Here is a 13,640-nt window from a genome sequence, read left to right as displayed (position 1 = left end):
TGAGACATCTGTCTGTTTCTGTACTCGTGGCACAGCGCACTGCTTTGTCCTAAAGTTCGAAATATCACATTCTGGATGGTTCCTCTGCTGGGTACCTGTGTATAGGAGGCACTTCGGTGGTGGCGGCGACGGGCAAAGGACGGGCAGGTCCTAGTCTCAGTCACACATTTCATCTAAAAATATAAACTGACAAACCAGCATTCAGACATCACTGTGAACAGACGGCGATAAATTGTTGTGGTTCAGTTCTGTGTGGCCTAATCATCAGACCTAAGAATAAATTAATAAAAATTAAAAATGTGCATCATACATAGAGTACGGCGCCTGCAGGATCCTTCAGTGCATCGTGAGAGCAGCTGAGAAGATCACAGGTATCCCCCCCAAAGACATATATATCACCTGCCTCACTCACATCGTGGGAGATCCCACCGACCCATTAAACTGCCTCTTCAGTGTGCCACCGTCAGGCAGCCGACTGCAGAGTTTGCGGACCAGGACCAACCGACTGAGGGACAGTTTCAATCACCAGGCTGTCAGAGCACTCGACTCCATCTCTGCTCTTCCCCCACTTCCCCTGCTGCCCCCCCCCCCCCCCCCCCCCCCCCATCATTGAACATCTCCAAGGACTGTTTTTGCACTACATGCACTTTAAATTAGTTTGAATAAGCTCATCAATGTTGAATCACTGCTCAGTTTGCACAAAACACACTGCTACAAGAAGTACTGCTACCAGACGTACTGCTACAAGACGTACTGCTACAAGACAAACTGCTGCCAGACGTACTGCTACTAAACCTACTGCTGCCAGACGCACTGCTACAAGACAAACTGCTGCCAGACGTACTGCTACAAGACGTACTGCTACCAGACGTACTGCTACAAGACGTACTGCTACCAGATGTACTGCTACTAGACCTACTGCTACCAGACGTACTGCTACTAGACCTACTGCTACCAGACGTACTGCTACCAGACCTACTGCTACTAGACCTACTGCTACTAGACCTACTGCTACCAGACGTACTGCTACAAGACGTACTGCTACCAGATGTACTGCTACTAGACCTACTGCTACCAGACGTACTGCTACTAGACCTACTGCTACCAGATGTACTGCTACTAGACCTACTGCTACTAGACCTACTGCTACTAGACCTACTGCTACCAGACGTACTGCTACTAGACCTACTGCTACCAGACGTACTGCTACCAGACCTACTGCTACCAGACGTACTGCTACAAGACGTACTGCTACCAGACGTACTGCTACAAGACGTACTGCTACCAGACGTACTGCTACTAGACCTACTGCTACCAGACGTACTGCTACAAGACAAACTGCTACTAAACCTACTGCTGCCAGACGTACTGCTACAAGACGTACTGCTACCAGACGTACTGCTACAAGACGTACTGCTACCAGATGTACTGCTACTAGACCTACTGCTACTAGACCTACTGCTACCAGACGTACTGCTACTAGACCTACTGCTACCAGACGTACTGCTACCAGACCTACTGCTACCAGACGTACTGCTACAAGACGTACTGCTACCAGACGTACTGCTACAAGACGTACTGCTACCAGACGTACTGCTACTAGACCTACTGCTACCAGACGTACTGCTACAAGACAAACTGCTACTAAACCTACTGCTGCCAGACGTACTGCTACAAGACGTACTGCTACTAAACCTAGTGCTGCCAGACGTACTGCTACAAGACAAACTGCTGCCAGACGTACTGCGACAAGACGTACTGCTACTAAACCTACTGCTGCCAGACGTACTGCTACAAGACAAACTGCTGCCAGACGTACTGCTACAAGACAAACTGCTACCAGACGTACTGCTACAAGACAAACTGCTGCCAGACGTACTGCTACAAGACGTACTGCTACCAGACGTACTGCTACTAGACCTACTGCTACCAGACGTACTGCTACTAGACCTACTGCTACCAGACGTACTGCTACCAGACCTACTGCTACCAGACGTACTGCTACAAGACGTACTGCTACCAGACGTACTACTACAAGATGTACTGCTACCAGACGTACTGCTACTAGACCTACTGCTACCAGACGTACTGCTACCAGACCTACTGCTACCAGACGTACTGCTACAAGACGTACTGCTACCAGACGTACTGCTACTAGACCTACTGCTACCAGACGTACTGCTACAAGACGTACTGCTGCCAGACGTACTGCTACAAGACAAACTACTACCAGACGTACTGCTACAAGACGTACTGCTACCAGACGTACTGCTACAAGACGTACTGCTGCCAGACGTACTGCTACAAGACGTACTGCTGCCAGACGTACTGCTACAAGACGTACTGCTACAAGACAAACTACTACCAGACGTACTGCTACAAGACAAACTACTACCAGACGTACTGCTACAAGACGTACTGCTGCCAGACGTACTGCTACAAGACGTACTGCTACAAGACGTACTGCTGCCAGACGTACTGCTACAAGACGTACTGCTACCAGACGTACTGCTACAAGACGTACTGCTACCAGACATACTGCTACAAGACGAACTGCTGCCAGACGTACTGCTACAAGATGTACTGCTACCAGACGTACTGCTACAAGACGTACTGCTGCCAGACGAACAGCTACCAGATGTACTGCTACCAGACATACTGCTACAAGACGTACTGCTACCAGACAAACTGCTACAAGACTTACTGCTGCCACAGGTAGTGCTACAAGACATAATATAATAATAATTTTTTTTTTTTTTTTTTTACTCTGTATTGTCTGGGAGACTGAGAATAATAGAATTTCTTTTCTCAATATATCTGTGTATGCGTTGCAGAATTGACAAAGTTGACTTAATTTAATGACTTAACAGTTAGTTTGTCGTGACTGACTTTATATCTCTTTGAAGCCTTTATTTTTTTGGAATGGTTTATTAAATGCAGAATATTGAAGTGACTCACTAGCCACCTTCGTGTTGGTTTTCTTCAGTGTTTTGTTTGGGATCTTCTAATCACAGGTTGGAGTTTGGTGTCTTGTTGGTGCTTCAGTTGCATTTGAAGCCTTTTGAACGCTGACATTAACTCTTTACTGTTCTCTCCCTTCCCCGTGACCCCCGTCACACTCCTTTGTCTCGTCCTTGTAGCGTGCGAGCTGATGAACCAGGGCATTCTGGCTTTGGTGACCTCGACCGGCTGTGCATCGGCCAGCGCTTTGCAGTCCCTGACGGACGCCATGCACATCCCTCACCTGTACATCCAGAGGAACGGAGAGGGTTCTCCGAGGACCGCCTGCCAGTTCAACCCCAGCCCGGGCGGGCAGCGCTATACGCTGGCAGCTCGGCCTCCCGTCCGCCTCAACGAGGTCATGCTGGCGCTGGTGGAGGAGCTGCGCTGGCAGAAGTTCATCGTCTTCTACGACACGGAGTACGGTAGGTGACGGATGATTGGAAGACTGACGGCTGTGAAGTCAAGCGACGGGAGTTTGAGTTTGTGGCAGATGTGGGACGAAGTCACTGTCAAGTCACTCTCAAGTCATGAATCAGCAAGTCCAAGTCAAATCCGAAGTCAGCTTGCAAACAATTGGTGGTCATTATGACTTGAGACTTGACTTGGGACTTGTTGATTCATGACTTGAGAGTGACTTGATGGTGACTTCGTCCCACCTCCAGACATCAAAGCGTTTTTGCATTTTCATCATAAAATGTATATTTCCACTGGTTTTAGGGAACACTGAGCCTGTCACTCTGTTGTATGTTACGGTAAAACATTACAGTAACAGACGCTCTGAAGCAAATCACAGACAGACATGTTTTTAGGTCGTCACAGCTGTATTTTAAAGAAATGTAATTCTCACACAACACAAACAAACAATCATCGCTGCAGGCTACGGCAATGTTTTTCAAATGTTTTGCAACAGTTTCCATGACAACATGTTTCTGCAAATCTTCAGAGATCGACTTGGCTGTCAGGTGTATTTGTGTGGGATTGTTTACCGGGACCGCGCCTTAAAGAAATCACATTAGGCCTGATGGATTTTTAGCCGAATCGATACAGGATGGTGGCAATTACAATATAAAGATATAAACAAATGCAGCTCAGACTTCCTCAGGCTGAGCGCATCAGCGGCTGCAGGCCGCCATCTGAATCCTTTAATGTCCAACCAGCAGCTCGGTGAACGCTGTGACCACCGGCAACTCGACTCAAACTTTATAGAGCTCATTTAAAACAACCGGCGTTGACCAAAGTGCTGAACACATTAAAAACAAGATAAGCAATAAAATGCAGCAATTACATTAAATAAATAATACTAAAATACATAGCCCAGTGCTATAAAATCAAATAGAATAAAATTAAATTAAAACGGCGTCCGAACGTTCACCGAAACTCTGTGCAGCAGCATCGCGGCACAGAGGTGTTTTTGTTCCTTCACCAAGAAGTGCGCTGCCGTTTGGACCCAACGCGCCAAACTGACTTTTGAAAAATGTAACATTTATATTTCTTGACCCCAAATGGAGGAACTTCAATAAACTGTGGTCTTTATTTTATATTTTAATATTAGCTGATTTTCCCAGAACAGGCGGCTCGGTGCCGTAGGAGTTGGACTACCAACTGATCCCATGGACCTTAGGGTCTTTCTGTGTCTCTCTCTGTCTGTCAGTCAGCCTTTTTCATTGTCTGTTCATCTGTCCCATGGCCTCTCTGTCTCTCTGTATGTCTTTCTGTCTGTCTGTCTCTTTCTTTGTCTGACCATGGGCGCAGTTTGGTGGGGGATAGGGGGGACATGTCCCCCCCACCTTTTCAACCAGGGGGGACAGAATATGGTATGTCCCCTCCACCTTCTGACATATATGTGTGTACTTGAAACATGCTATGTCAGTCTTATGTGCAAACCATGTCAGAATAGTATCTTTGTTTCTGTAAGTTTGTATTTTTAGCAGCATTGACTTGTTTACAACACCTGTTTCTTGTTTGTCACATTCTGAATTTTCTGGGACTGCATTTGCCCAGATTTGAAACCAAAAATAGTTGCCTCTAGGGACTAGTGTCTACACATAAGTATCAATGGACCATATACTAATTTACTAAATTCTGAAAGTTAGAAAAGGAAATCAGAAAAGCTATCTGGGACCTCAGAAAGCCCATCTGCAATTATTGCTCGATCTCCAAAATCAGTCTATGCAAGCGAAATTATGTTTAGTATGAGTGTTGTCATTAGTGCCACTTCGAAAATTAAATTCATGTAAGTAATTTATCCTAAACGTATGATCTGTTGTTTTTTCAAACTTATGAAAAAACAAATCTTGAGGGAAAAAATACAGTAAGCGATAGTTAATAATTATTAAGAGCCTGTTCTTTCATATTTATGAATACATTTTACCACATTGCAGTTGTTTTCTTTTTTTATGAAAACGCAACCTATCATTCTTTTTGAATGTGGTGATACATTATTTACACCAGGATGTTAATAAAATCAATGCTGCCTATTCTCAGAATAAAGTACTTATACAATTTGAAACTGGAGATATAAGTCAAATGGTGTCCACTTTATGGTCTTCTCAAAACATTAAAATTACTGTTCTGGATGCTCAGAATGCATCTGAGCTTATCTAGAAACCGTTGGCTTCAGGGGGCCTAAAGCGGCCCCTAGACCCCTGGCCTATGGGCTTCGGCCCTGCAAGCCTCGCACTTTGTCCCCCCCCAATTTCTAGTTCTAAATGTGTGTCTTGTGTCTGCCTTTCTGTCTCTCTGCCTGTCTGTCTGCCTGTCTGTCTCTCTCTCTCTGTCTGACTGTCTGTCTTTGTCTGCCTTTGTCTGTCTGTCTCTCTCTGTCTCTCTGCCTGCCTGTCTGTCTGTCTGTCTGTCTGTCTCTGTCTATCTGTCTCTATGTCTTTCTGTCTGTCTGCTTTTGTCTGTTTCTGTTTGTCTCTCTGTCTGGCTGTCTGTCTCATCTGTCTGTCTTTGCCTCTGTCTGTCTATCTCTCTGTCTTTCTGCATGTCCCTATGTCTTTCTGTCTGTATGCCTTTGTCTGTTTCTGTCTGTCTGGCTGTCTGTCTGTCTGTCTCTCTACCTGTCTCTATGTCTTTCTGTCTGTCTCATGTGTCTGACTGTCTGCCTTTGTCTGCCTCTATGTCTGTCTGTCTCTCTGCCTGTCTCTCTGTCTATCTCTCTGACTGTCTGGCTTTGTCTGCCTCTATGTCTTTCCACCTCTCTGTCTGTTTTTGTCTGTCTCTCTCTCTTTCTTTGTCTGCATGTCTCTCTCTCTCTCTGTCTGCCTGCATCTGTCTGTCCGTCTGTCTGTCTGTCTCTCTGTCTCTCTCTCTCTCTCTCTCTCTCTCTGCCTGTGTGTCTGTCTGTCTGTCCGTCCATCTGTCTCTCTCTCTATTTTCTACAAGTGTCATCAAAACCATAAGGCAGAGAAGCAAACATTTAACTTGTGGTCTTTTCCGTCAATTTTAAAATGTTCAGAAATCACATTTCTTGAACATAACGTCATTCAACTCGCATCAAAAATGTCCAACAGTATGTCAAACTGTTGTCAAACTGGCCCACTTTCTTTGACGTCAACAGTCATATTTGTAGAAAACAGCCGTGTGCACTTTCATCTTTAAAACAAGTCTAATATACATTAAAACACAATCAAGACATTTCATAGTCTGGGTTCATCAAATGAAACCTTTGACACAGATCTTGTACCTGAACCTCCAACAGCTCTGAGCTTCTCAGCGGAAGAACCATCAGGTTGTCCTGAACATCGTCCTGGTTTACATGGGAACAGGAAGCGCCCGAAACAGAGAGCAGTGCAACATCTTGTTTAAATAAATGTTAATATGTAAGTAAATCAAGTGCAACCGTCTGATTGCACATTTACAATGTCAGATCTTAATTATGAACAAAATTACTGCGGATGTCAGACAAATGTAGCAGAGAGCAAAGCATTGCATTTCTCACTGAAATGTTGTATATTACAAATGATAGGAATGCACAGAGCGCCTCAGAGCCGCAGAGTAATGACTGAGGGAGTTAAAGTGTCGGTTTGAGCTGCTGCGTTAAAGCAACCCAGCTGAAGCACAGCTGATGGTTTCATTACTGCACGCTGTCGGTTCTATTAGTCAGACGCCTTTCTAACGTTGGCAAACTGGTCATTTAGTCTGTCGGCTGATTGTTGTAGGTACAGAATTTCAACCAGGACAACAAACGAATCCCTAAAGTGGTTTCTTCTTTCACTCTGTTATTGCTGCTACAAAAGTGACACAACTCAATCAAATTTATTCATGTTGTGCCAAATCCCAGCTTAAATCATCTCAGTACATGGAGATCATCTAGATAGGAAAATTGTTTGCACCAGTTGGACGTCTTATTGGACATGTAAACATTTGGCCATCAAAAAATATCATATTTTCTAATGTTTAAAATGCCTCTTGAAGAGGAAAATCCATTTATTATTTTATTGGCATTTATTCTTTTATTATTATTTTGCTTATTGCTTTGATTCCTGTTATTATGAACAGCAAAAGTGTGTTTTCTTTATTTTTTTGGCTATGTAAATCGCATCAGAGTATAAGACCTGCCAAAGTACTAAAAAACAACAAAAAATAACAGGTTGTTATACTCCAGAAAATATTCGTAGTGTAGCTATAGAGACCAAAATCATTTTTATACCAAGCAGTAAACATGTTTATGCCTGCTCTAAAGCTGGACATTTTAACATGGGATTCTATGGAGATGCTTCTTATTGGAGCCAGCCTCAAGTGGCCAGTCAAGGAACGGCAACACTTTCCATTTCTCGGTCGGCTTCATTTTTGAGGGGCTGAGGTTGGGGCTTGGTGTGTTCAATGTGTTTATTTTCTGTTTTTCCACGAAATGTTAAAACAGATCAATTGACCCTGCATGTGCAAAGGCTGAAAGTGAAGTTGCCCTTGAACGCTGATGGACGAAGCCCTGCTGATCTGAGATGGATTAAAGTTTTAGTTTGGAGAGTTCAGATGTGACTGAAGGAGGTGACGAAATGAGCAGGATCACAGCGCTGATATTGTCTGCCAAAACGTGATAGCATGGACTTAGGCGGGTATAAAAAAGGGGATCACAGAGAAGGCCGCTGGATTTCGAGAGCCTATGTGAAGCCGTCATCTAAGAGGAGTAAAATGTAAGATGAAAGGAGTGAGTGTGAATTTGTAGTCGTATTGATTTGAGCCAAGACATCATTTCAAGAACCACTTCAAGCTCTGAAATAATTCAACAAAGCTGTCAGGTGATTGTGGCAAGTCGTTTGTCTTATAGTCATAATTTGCTGGATAATTGCCTGTGAGTTCCCTTTCAAGTAATCCGGACTGAATGAAACCTCAATACCAGCAGTAGAAGTATGCCAATGTATTGGGAAAATTATATGTTATACATTTTTCAGTAGCAATTTCTTCAAAATGTATTAAGAGTGTTTAAGAGCTATTGGAACTTGTCTGTTGACGAAAGTCTCACTCTTTCAGGAGAAAGAGGTCGAGAAATTTAATGAAAATCAACTGGATAGCTTTTTATATTTTTTAGTCTGAAGAAGCCACTTGGATGACTGGCGACACATTTTGCGTTGATTAAACCAGTCTAGCTGTTCCTGTGCTTACACTTAATGTATGTATTGCTTGTTGGCTGACCTTGTTCATATTTTGATGAATAAATCTCAAGTATAAATGGAAGAAGGCAAAAGAAACCAGTCTTCATATCTGGTGCAAGGTCACCATTGAAGAAAAAAGAGTCACATTTTGACACAGGTTTCATGGATGGCACAGTGACATGTGAAAAGAAAAAGGTCAGTTATTTTCATTTGTGTCACCACAGCACGTTGACCAGACACTCCGTGTCACTGTGTTGTATTTAAGATGCTGTGAAATTAATTTGATGACACAGATCGTTACATATAATCCTAATATTTACTTATGAGCTCTGAAAATGCAGCATAACTGGAGAAAAATGGTTGTAATCTCAAAATGTCATATTTTTGTTTGTCTGTCCTTGAATTAAAGCTAAAAATCTATAATCAAAGAACAGACAGACAGGCATCACAAACACAGACAGATATCACATATACAGACAGACAGACAGACATCACATAAACAGACAGATAAGCAGACATCACAAACACAGACAGACATCACAAATACAGACAGACAGACAGATGGACATCACATATACAGACAGACAGGAAGACAGACAGATAAGCAGACATCACAAACACAGACAGACATCACAAATACAGACAGACAGACAGATGGACATCACATATACAGACAGACAGGAAGACAGACAGATAAGCAGACATCACAAACACAGACAGACAACACAAATACAGACAGACAGACAGATGGACATCACAAATACAGACAGACAGACATCACATATACAGACAGACAGGCAGACAGACAGATAGGCAGACATCACAAACACAGGCAGACATCACATATACAGACAGACAGACATCAGAAACACACACAGACATCACAAAAACAGACAGACATCACATATACAGACAGACAAACAGATAGGCAGACATCACAAACACAGGTAGACATCACACATACAGACATCACATATACAGACAGACAGACATCAGAAACACACAGACATCACAAAAACAGACATCACATATATAGACAGACATCACATATACATAGTGGTGGGCACACTTCCGATAAGCCGATAACCGATAATTGTTGAAGATAAAGTTTTCATTATCGGATTATCTTTTCAGATAACTTTGAAAACCATTATCGGACTAGTTATCTTCTGATAAATTTTTGTCTGATAATTTTTAGACTGTTAACATGGTAAACAAAGGTGAACAGATGTGTAGTTCTACCGTCTACAAACAGAGCAGAGCTGGTTCTAGAAGAAACCGCTCTATCTTCTGCAGGAAAAGGAGAACTGGTCACCAAAAAAAAAACAAAAAAACATTACTTTTAACCCATACTGATACACGGCCAATATCACCCAAGTCATCCAGAGGCATACATTTTTAACTTATGGATCAAATTTTAACCAAACTTATTTCGGACAAGTTATTTAAATTAACGTCACTTCTGAAGTGTTATAAAGTGAAAATATCAGATATATGTTTTAGTTTTAAAGTAATGTGCATTTTTTTAAGGTTTTAGTGTGGGCATGCTGTGCCCAGCAGTGCATTATGGGTAGGATAGGGTAATCTCAGTATGGTAATCTCAGTACGTTCACGACAGGAGAATGCATTTGAGACACTCTGATCAGGACAACAGCATTAAACTCTAGTACCTAAAACTCTCATGAATATATTCTCTGGGTTTATAGATAGATTTTGTGTTTGCTTTGATTAAATTCCACGCATCTTAAACATAGCAAGTAGCAACAGATTATCTGGAATTTTGTTTTGGCATGTTTTCAAGGTCTCTACTGCCATCTACTGGCCAGTAGTGTTCATGGCAGTGCTCAGACTGAAGCTTGGCAGACACTGTACCAGAGAACTGCACGGAGTAAAAGTTCAGAGTGCCCGATTTATGTTCTCACACACATTATACGTTCAAAAACCACACGTCGGACTTGTGTTTCCAGAAGCAAAATGTAAACAGATGCTTTCTTTTCAAACTTAATTTACAAAAACTCTCAATTGGAGACATCAAAGTTTAAAAAATAATTACAAGACAGGTCTGCGGTGTTTGCACAGGCACAAGAATATCAAACAGGTTTGATTTTCATCTGACCATATGATCGGCGATCAGGAGGTAGTCGTAAGATGTTAAACGCAGCTCGTTATTCCATGTATACTAAACGATATAGGACGTGCGATTAACCTGAAACTCAGTGCGATCCAAAAAATTCTCACATGAATGAAAAATCAGCTGAAAAAGGGAAAAAAACTGTACTGGCACCAGTAGTTGGCAGTGTGTTTAACACCGATTATCCAATTACAACTTGGTATTTTTTTTAAATGCCTTTTTTTTTAACAAATAAAAAATGGCATATTTTACAAAAGCACATTTATTTGTAAACACCAACACACTACACACCTCACATTAACGTGTTGGTTTACATAGAATCAACCAATCAGTGTAGCGGAGGCACATTTTACCCAGAATGCCATCTGTCTGTGTTTGTTACAAAACTTCAGAATTAGTGCATTACTCAACATTAAAAGATATATGTTATATATATACTTTGCACAAATGACAGAATTGACATTAATGGAGTTATTCTATCAGTATTCATTTTATTTATACACCAAACCATAAGTCAGCACTGCTTCATTTTCCAAGACCTCGGCCCGATAGCAGCATTGTGATTGGGTAGAGTTGAGCTTTCTGGCTCTTCTTAGTTGCGTCTGTGCTGGAAGCCATGTAGTAAACTGGAGCTTCCAGCAGGGGCCAGGACGCTGAAAAACAAAAGTGCTGGTTCATTGTTTGGGTCTGTTGTCGCTTTTAATGCTTCCAAAAGCGATCGCGGTGTTAAAACTCAAAATCAGCTTGTTAGTAGTTGCAGCTATACCAGAGACAATACTGGAAGTTATCGGTTATCTGTAACTTCTGATACATTTTTGGGTGGTTTATCGTTTTATCTTTATTAAAGATAACTTTTCAGTTATCTGATTATCTGTTATTGAAGTTAATTTTTTGGTTATCTGTGCCCACCACTGGATATACAGACAGACAGGCATCACAAACACAGACAGACAGATGGCATCACATATAGACAGACAAATAGACATCACAACACAGTTAGACAGATAGACACAGGTAGACATACAAACATACATCACATACACAAACAGGTAGACAGACAGACAGACAGATAGACAGATGGATAATCACAAACATAACAGATAGACAGACATCACAACACAGTTAGACAGATAGACACAGGTAGACATACAAACATACATCACATACACAAACAGGTAGACAGACAGACAGACAGATAGACAGATGGATAATCACAAACATAACAGATAGACAGACATCACAACACAGTTAGACAGATAGACACAGGTAGACATACAAACATACATCACATACACAAACAGGTAGACAGACAGACAGGCAGATAGACAGATGGATAATCACAAACATAGACAGATAGACAGACATCACATACACAGACAGGTAGACAGACAGACAGACAGATAGACATCACATCCACGGGCAGACAGACACACACAGACAGGCAGGTGAATATTGGTGGAAGTTCTTTGTGTGCTCAAGTTTTTTTGTTTGTTTGTTTTTGTATTTTTTTTTTTCATTTTTAAGATGAGACCTGTAGTTATTAAGAACTTTATCAGTAAATTGTTACACTCGATCGTCTTACATGTGGCATTGAAACTGTCTCAGCTTGCTAACGCTGGAAAAGTTGTGCGAGCGTTTTTAATTTTTTTCTTGTTTCCTGGCCTTCATTGATTTTCCTCGTTCAGTAACAGCTGCTCTTTCTGTCTGATGAGATGTTAATAACGTTGTGATTCATTGGCTCCAAACGTGACCCTGTGAATGTCATTTGGGTCAGAAATCACCCAGATTTCACATCCAGGGAGATTTTTGGACTCAAGAGGCCTGTGAACTTCTGACATTCATCAGAAAGGTGATGTGACAGTTTTAACAGCAGCTTTCTGATGAGCCTGTTATTTATTTTAATTTAACACCGACATGCAGCTACCACGCTCACTTCAGAGATAATTGGGTTCAGGCTGTGGAGGACTGTTTTTTTTTTTTTAAATTGGGAAAATTAACATTTTTGACTGTGTACATTGTGCTGCGTGATCGCTCTGCATCGCTCACCAATTATTCTGAGCGGCTTCGGGTTTGTGTCGAGCTGAAAACTGACTGATTGTTTTCTCTCAGGCAGGATTTAATTCTGTGCATGTTAACCATCCGCATGTCCAAATAAACACCTATGTTTGTCTTCGTGCCTTTGTCTTGGACTTTTGTAGATCTGTGATGGCCTTTGCTTAGAGGTCAGAGGTCGCTGTCCACCAACACTCAACCTGCAGAGTGTCAGCTCCACAGATGGAGATATTTATGTTTTATGTTTGGTTCCAGACAGTGGATTCCGTAGGTGACTGAATTGAGAGGTTTTCTGCCCAGCAGGTCATTTGTAGGTGCAGCAGCTCCATGAGGGGCGCAATTTCAATGACTCCTCCTCCACCTTAATGCAAAAAATTCAATGTTTTTATTAATGTATGAATTAGATAATTAGATTTTCTTAGTTTTCTTAAAATTTTACATTATTTTTATTTCATTGTTAATTTGTAATTTGTTGCACTAATTTGCATCCCTGTGTGTACCAGTGCAGCGTGAACTCACCCATGTAAGGTGTATCTGAGTCCTGCGCCCTACACTGAAAAAAATGCTACTTTAGATCAACTTTTAAAAATTGATGTAATTTGTTACAGCTAATTTTTTTAGTTTCTCACAATGTATATTTATGATTTTGTAAAGTGATTCCAGCCGATTTAAACTGGAAAGCACAATTTTCCATTAGACCAATGTAAATAAGTGCTTTGAATGAAGTGCACTGTGTTTCACTTTTTTCAGTGTATAAGCATGAAAGCATGAAAACTCTGCAATTGGCTTTGCACTTCTGATTTAGTCTGGGTGCTGGGTGTGAGAGGTTGGGTAGATATGACAGGGATTAGGATTAG

At 41.7% G+C, this 13,640-nt stretch overlaps 1 protein-coding gene across 1 annotated transcript in view; it reads left to right on the top strand.

Annotated features, from left to right (window-relative positions):
• Window positions 1-13,640, top strand: part of grid1b (glutamate receptor, ionotropic, delta 1b) — a 977,470-nt gene that overhangs the window by 634,542 nt on the left and 329,288 nt on the right. The window contains exon 3 of the mRNA XM_034193125.1: window positions 3,141-3,425. Within this exon, the coding sequence (XP_034049016.1) occupies window positions 3,141-3,425 (285 nt within the window). The remainder of the gene's footprint in view (window positions 1-3,140; window positions 3,426-13,640) is intronic.

Source organism: Thalassophryne amazonica, chromosome 18, assembly GCF_902500255.1.
Source record: "Thalassophryne amazonica chromosome 18, fThaAma1.1, whole genome shotgun sequence".
In the NCBI taxonomy this organism is placed as follows: Eukaryota; Metazoa; Chordata; class Actinopteri; order Batrachoidiformes; family Batrachoididae; genus Thalassophryne; species Thalassophryne amazonica.
Note: the sequence above shows the minus strand (reverse complement) of the source record. Positions and strands in the feature narration are given on the sequence as shown.